Here is a 6568-nt window from a genome sequence, read left to right on the forward strand (position 1 = left end):
ATTGACATGCATATTCAACATGTGATTTGGATTTTGTGACATGGACTTTTTAAAATGAAATAATCCATTGCCAATTTTTTAAAAGACTAGTTTAATGTGTCTCTATATGTAATTATAGTGTTTCCTCTTTTATCTCTTTTCTGAGCAAGTAGGACTTTATTCTGAAATACAGGTGCACAAAGCTGCAGTCACTCCATATTTTACTACTGAAGTTTTTTTTTTTAAGTCTATTAAGGAAAGCCAGGCTATGCAGTACATTTTCCATTAACCATTTATTAAGTCAACAAGTCACGTAATGACTTCAGTTTTCTCTCTGATACACAGCCTCTTTATTCATCTAGCAGTATTATTCTCCAAACAGATGTGTCTTTTCAAAGCTTTCCTCATTTACTAGGAGCACAGGATTTCTTCTTAATTGTGAGCTTGTAAGCTGTGAGTGCTTCAAAAGGTGTTTCTGAGCATCCTTCCTCCTCCAAATGTCTCTGCACTGAGAGCTGAGTGGTATGAAAACTCTAATACCCCAGCAAGAATTTGAGCGTCTAACTTCCCCTCCCCCTGGCTGTCAAGTACCCAATTAGCTCTGCTTCTTCCTTTACATCGGTTGGGGAACTAATGCTGCCATTCTCCCAACTTTGATGCCTTCAGAAAGCATAGCTCAAATATCTATGAGTTATTTGATTGCTTGCAAAATTGTAACTATAGATAATAAGTGAGAAAATTTTCCCAGCCAGTCAGTGAATTCTACGGTGTGACAGCACAGAGGAATCTATCTGAAGGTTATTTTTCAGATCTCCTCCTCATTTGTGTTTTGAATAACTAGATACACGAACCAGCCTTGGCTTTGTACTGTCCATCGATAGGGCTCTTTCATGAAGAACAGTCACAGAGGATCAATATCTAAAACCCATCTGGCTACATGCTATTATTTTTATGATGTTGCTTAATACCAAACATTAATAAAAGAAAGCATGGTGCCCTATTTTTGAAAGACACCAAGACAAGCTAAAAACCGGATGGATGCTGCAGTTTCTGATAATAGGTGTAAGCTCTCAGGTCACCTTCGAAATGCTGTTATGTTCTTTCCCTGGAGTAAAGTTACGGTTCCTGGATCAAATAACTGGAAAGCAGGGAGAGGAAATAAACGTGATTGTTCAACTGGGAAAGCACAGGACTATGTCCCAGTCTGGGCCTCTGCCTATAGCAAGGTCATGGAAAATAAAACTTGAGTCCAGGTGATTCTTTGTGCAACAGGTAAGATGGCTGTAGTCAAGGTCTGAGAGACATTAGGACACCCTGAACAGAATGTTGGACTTTGGAGTCAGGAAGACCTGCCTTCAGATTCTGTTTCAGTCACTTACTAGCTAGCTATGTGATTCCCTAGGAAGTCACTGAACTTTTCTTAACCTCACCTTTATCATCTGTAAAATGGTAATAATAAAAACACCAACGTTATTGGGAAGATCCTAAGAGACATCTATGCTGAACACTTGGAAAACCTTAAAATCTTATTAAACATTAGCTGTTATTATTGAGCAAATGATCTTCATGGGTTTTTAAGATGAATGTTGCAATCTCTGTTTTGCTAGGATTCATGAGTTGGAAGGACATCTTCACCTTATTTTAGCAAGTCAGTAGAAAAGGATCTGAGTGTGACTATGGGCTGCCAAGTGCAAGCACTGTGTTACTAGGAGTAAGTGACTAGGAATAAGTTCAATTTTTCTCCTTGAACAACTCTTAGAATTCCAAGATGAGAGCTCCACAAATGGACATGATAATAAAGTCATTTCTCTTCCCTTAGTCCCATATTCTTCATCTAAAAAATGAAGTGATAAGACTAGATCAATGATATCAAATTTAAATAGAAATGGAGATCACTAAACCATACATAAGGATTCTTGATGACGCATATTGACTTAAAAAAACACATATTAACATAGCTATGTTCTATCATATTTTATTTATTTTACTAAATTATTCTCAAAGAAGATCTTTAAGATACTTTTAGCATGAAGTTTAAGATCCTATGATTTAAACTCAAAATGCCCAAATAAATTCTTCACAACCACCCTGGTGATTTGTGAAAAGGGTGGTGTGCTCAGAGTGTGAAGCAGCTGGGATGGTGTTTCTACATTCTGAAAGTTAGAAACCTTTCTGTTCTTACTTTATTGCTCAGATAAAATTCTGATATAAAACATTTTACAAATGCCTGTGTGAAGGTTCTGAAAGGATCTGCCATCACCTGAAGCAATAAGAGAGAGCTAGAAGGAAAACAGGTAAATACTGGCACAAGTCCTAATATTAACATGGTCCAATTATTGACACATAGTCAATCATCTAGTATAACTGGCCCTTTGTTGATTCAAAGATACTGTCTTTTCCTGATTAACCATTGTTTCTTCTAGGCATTTATCTCTTAGAAGATGAAATGTTAATGTCTTAGGTGTTCCTGACTGCCAGCTGAGTTTTAAACTCCATTGGCCTCTCTGATAAGAACACTGGAACTGCTTATCCCAGTGTCCTTGATAACTGACAGCTGTTTTTTTCCATAATAAAAGTACATCACAGTTTTTACACTGCCTTCTGCCTGTAGATACCAGAATGCTTTACAAATATCATTCATTGGTTTTTTTAAACACTCATCTGGGGAAGGCAGGTGGTAAATACAGCTACTCTCAATTAGATAGGGAATATTTATTCTCTTGTTGAATTATTCAGTTCCATTCAATAAACAATTATTTAACACCTATTATGTGTCAGGTACTATGCAAGGCACTAGGAATATTAAAAAATATATAGCATAGTCTCTGCCTGCAGGGAGCTTACTAGGAAATGGGATGGATAAAAGAACTATATTGCATACACACAAATAAATGCAAAATACATAGCAGATACATTCAAAGTAATTTGAGGAAGATCACTAACCATTGAAGAGTCAGGAAACGCCTCTTGGAGGAGATTGCTCTTTGTCCTCTCCTGGTGATAGCAGAATGAGGCAATTTAGTTATTGGTTAGTATTTGTTTCAATAAGTTTGGGATTTGGGAATAAACAAAATAGATATTATTCATTAAAACGAACCTGTTGTACTATCTGGGAACTATATTTTACCTCTCTGCTTTCCACTAACATAGGTAAGCAATACATTGTATTACAGCTTATCAAATGTTGTCAAGCTTTAAAACTGCTTTAAAATGTCAGCAGGACATTGCTGCTGCTTTGCCCTGATCTGGTCAGTGATTTATTCAGGTGAGACTAGAGCAGCATCATTTCCTTTCTGGTCCCAATCTACCCTTCATGAAGAACTGAGGCTCAAAAATCAAAATGGCCTCCCTTTCAGTGGTAGACTGAAGGGTCTAACCTTCCTCTCTAGATTTCCAATGTACACACTGAATCTCACTGATTTTTAAGAAGAATTCACTAGTTTTTCTTTAAGAGGAAAAACAAAGGTGATTTAAAATCTCTTAGATGCAGAAGGAATTTTAAATAGTTTAGAGAGGTTATGAGAAACAAAAGCAATGACCAGCACAGATTTAAAATAAATGATCCCCCTAGAACAATTCACTCACATTCGATGATTATTCAGCAAGTCTGAAATAAAAGTATTTAAAAACATTGAGAAGCAATGAAGTCGAAATCTCACACCAAGAAAGTGCACCAGTGGGACTGAGCGTGGATGAGAGAACCAACAATCACATTTCAAGTGGACACTTTAGCTGTGCTTTTTGTCTTTCAGGTAGCTGAAGAGCTGGTCCAGACCCCCCTCCACCAAGTCTGGCAGAGGTTTGGAGAGAGGATTATGAGAAATATGCAATCCTTTGTCCATGGGATTCCAGGCAATCCTCTCCAATCGACTGAGCAAGTAGAGTTCATCAGGTAGCGTTTGGATATCATTATTGTTCAAGTTCAGCAGCTCCAGTGTTGTGACTAAGCAGAGAGACCTTGGAAAGGAGTGGATGTTATTGTTTTCTGCGATAAAGATCTGTAAGCTCACCAAGCTCTGGATGCTCTCGGCAATATTTTCCAGCCGGTTGGAGCCCACGTGAAGGAAATCTAACCCTTTCAGCGAGAACACGAAAATGGGGATGTGAGCAAAGCAGTTGTTGCTCAGATTTAATTTCCTCAAACCAGAAAGTTCCGAGTAGGTGGAGGGGAGGTGGGAGATGTAGTTATGGGACAAACTCAAAACTTCCAGGCTCTTACAGAGGCTCAGCTCGGGCGGCATCTCTGTCAGGCAGTTCATGTTCACAAACAGAACCTTCATGCTCCTGAGAAGCCCAATTTCCTTGGGCAGGCTCTTTATGCGATTCCCACACAGATTCAGCACCACGATTCTTGTCAGTCTTCCCACTTCTGCCGGGACCACAATGAGCTGGTTATGGGACAAGTTGAGCTTTTGGATCTCGGACAACCCCCACAGAAATTCGGGAATGTCAGTCATTCCCTTAGTGACCAAACTGAAGCTGATATGTCTCATGCCCCTCTTCAGCAATGACCTCGGGTCCTTTCCCAGAAGGACATCATCCCATTGTGAAAACTTCTGCCTCTTCTTCAACAGCAATATTCCCTTAGGGTCCTTATTCTTGGAGACATCACTGGACTGCTTGGCCCCCATGGTACTTTCTTGGCTATGTTGGACCGTATAACAAACTCTTCTGGGTGAAGAGTTTCTCCTTCCACTTTCAGCCCCAAAGCAGCTACAGATTGGAATTCTGGGGAACCCACGGATTGACTTGATATTTCAGCTCCAGGAAAAATTTGGGGATTAGAAGACCCTCAAGGTAGAGATACTCTTGAATGGCCAACACGGGCCTTCTGGTAAATGATGAAGTGGAACACTTTATGCTGGGTTGAGGTTGTTTCTCTTAGAGCAGCCAGGCTGTAATGAAACACTTGGTCCTGAAACTGCTAAATAGATCTGCTCACTTCATGCTGAATGCCATGAGGCAGCTGTCACTGTCATTCTGTCTGAGCTTTATTGAACTGATATGTGTCTTCATTGCAAGCAGGTCACAGAGAGCCTGGATATAACTTTACCATCTCAGCTTTTCTTGGGTAACTCAGTTGAGCAGGCAATTAACATGAGCTCAGGAAAAAAAAAAAAAAGAAGAAGAAGAAAAAAAAGAAGATGAAGAAACAATGACAGTAAAAAATAATCTAGTATACAGAGCTGAAATCAGTTTAGAAATGTGGCTTAATCCTCCTGAGTCTGGTTTAAACCTCTTCTAAATGCTAATGGGAAATCTGAAAGGTTAATAGTAATAATGATAATAATAATACTAAAGTACATCAGACAATTACATACATTCATTCTAAAAGCTGGGTTCATATAATTGTTGAAACATTTGTGTTGCCACTTCTGATTTTAGACTGAAAACAGAATTTTTTAAAAATTATTTTAAAATATTTTTAAAATAGGGTATTATAGTGGTTTGAGTGTAGGACTTAGGAGTCCAAAGAGCCAAGTTCAAATCCTTTCTTAAGTCATTTAATCTCTCTCTTAGGCCCAGTATCTATCTGATATCTATCCTACTTCACAGGGTTGGTTCAAGGTTCAAATTCAATTCTACAAGCATTCGTTAAATGCCTATTATGTGGCAGGCATTGTTGTGTTAGACATGGGGAAGAAAAAGGACAAAAATGAAATGGTACCTGCTCTGACAGAACTTAGGTTCTATTGAGGGGAAGGAGAAAATATAGGTTTATATGATAAAGTTTATAACACACACACACACACACACACACACACACACACACACACACACACACATACACACATATAGTGTCCCAGGAGTTTTAGTGCTATTTAAAGCTTTAATATCTAAAAAAAACTACACTAGGACTTTTAGGACACCTTGTACATAAATATAATTTTGTCAGGGAGCAGTAACAGGGATTAAGAAGGGTCTCTTGAAGGAAGTGGTACCTGTGGTAGGACTTGAAGAGAGGTTAGAGGTTCCAAGAAGCAGAAGTATCCATTTAAGACATGTGGTGAAACCTATGCAATGAAAGGCCTAGAGATAGAAAATGCGGTATCTCAAATAATGTAATGAAATCTCTTCACAGATGTTAAAATTTTACATTAGTTTCAATGACCATTATAATTTTAAAATAGTTACTTCATTCACCATGGCTTTTTTCTGTTTTTGTCTATATGTTATAGCTGTGGATATTAGGAAGAGAGGAAAAATAGCTTTTTATCTTTATAGACTGAATTTTGTATCTTGCTTTTTTACTCACTGCCTCTGTTGAGATTTTGATTCAGAAAAATACAGTTCTTTGGTATTAATTCACTCAGGTCTGAGCTGGAAGGCATCTAAGACCTCTGGAGCTCTTTGCTTCCTCTTTGACAGAAGCAATAAGTTATCTCTGTGTTTGCTTAAGGTAAGTCATGACTTCATTTGATTTTGGTTTGGTGGCTGCCAGCCATTCCTATATTCCCACTTAAGCCAAACCAAAGAGGACCTTTGCTAGTGAAGAAAGTAGAAAGAAGATAAATTGAAGTTAGAATAATCGATTAGGTTTGTTATTTATTTTAAAATAAGATTTTTTTGAGGACTGGGAAGAAATTTA

The 6568-nt window shown here is 38.0% G+C and overlaps 1 protein-coding gene across 1 annotated transcript; it reads right to left on the reverse strand.

The window, feature by feature from the left end:
* Positions 1-3707: 3707 nt before the first annotated feature.
* LRRC30 (leucine rich repeat containing 30) lies at positions 3708-4775 on the reverse strand. Its single transcript, XM_074285200.1, has one exon. The coding sequence runs from the start codon at positions 4608-4610 to the stop codon at positions 3708-3710; it is 903 nt and encodes a 300-aa protein (XP_074141301.1). The 5' UTR covers positions 4611-4775.
* Positions 4776-6568: the final 1793 nt, after the last annotated feature.

The sequence above is a fragment of the Sminthopsis crassicaudata genome, chromosome 1 (genome assembly GCF_048593235.1).
Source record: "Sminthopsis crassicaudata isolate SCR6 chromosome 1, ASM4859323v1, whole genome shotgun sequence".
NCBI lineage: Eukaryota > Metazoa > Chordata > Mammalia > Dasyuromorphia > Dasyuridae > Sminthopsis > Sminthopsis crassicaudata.

Excerpts from the sequence above, each read along its gene's own strand:
- LRRC30 (XM_074285200.1), bottom strand. The coding sequence starts at position 4,610 with ATGGGGGCCAAGCAGTCCAGTGATGTCTCCAAGAATAAGGACCCTAAG.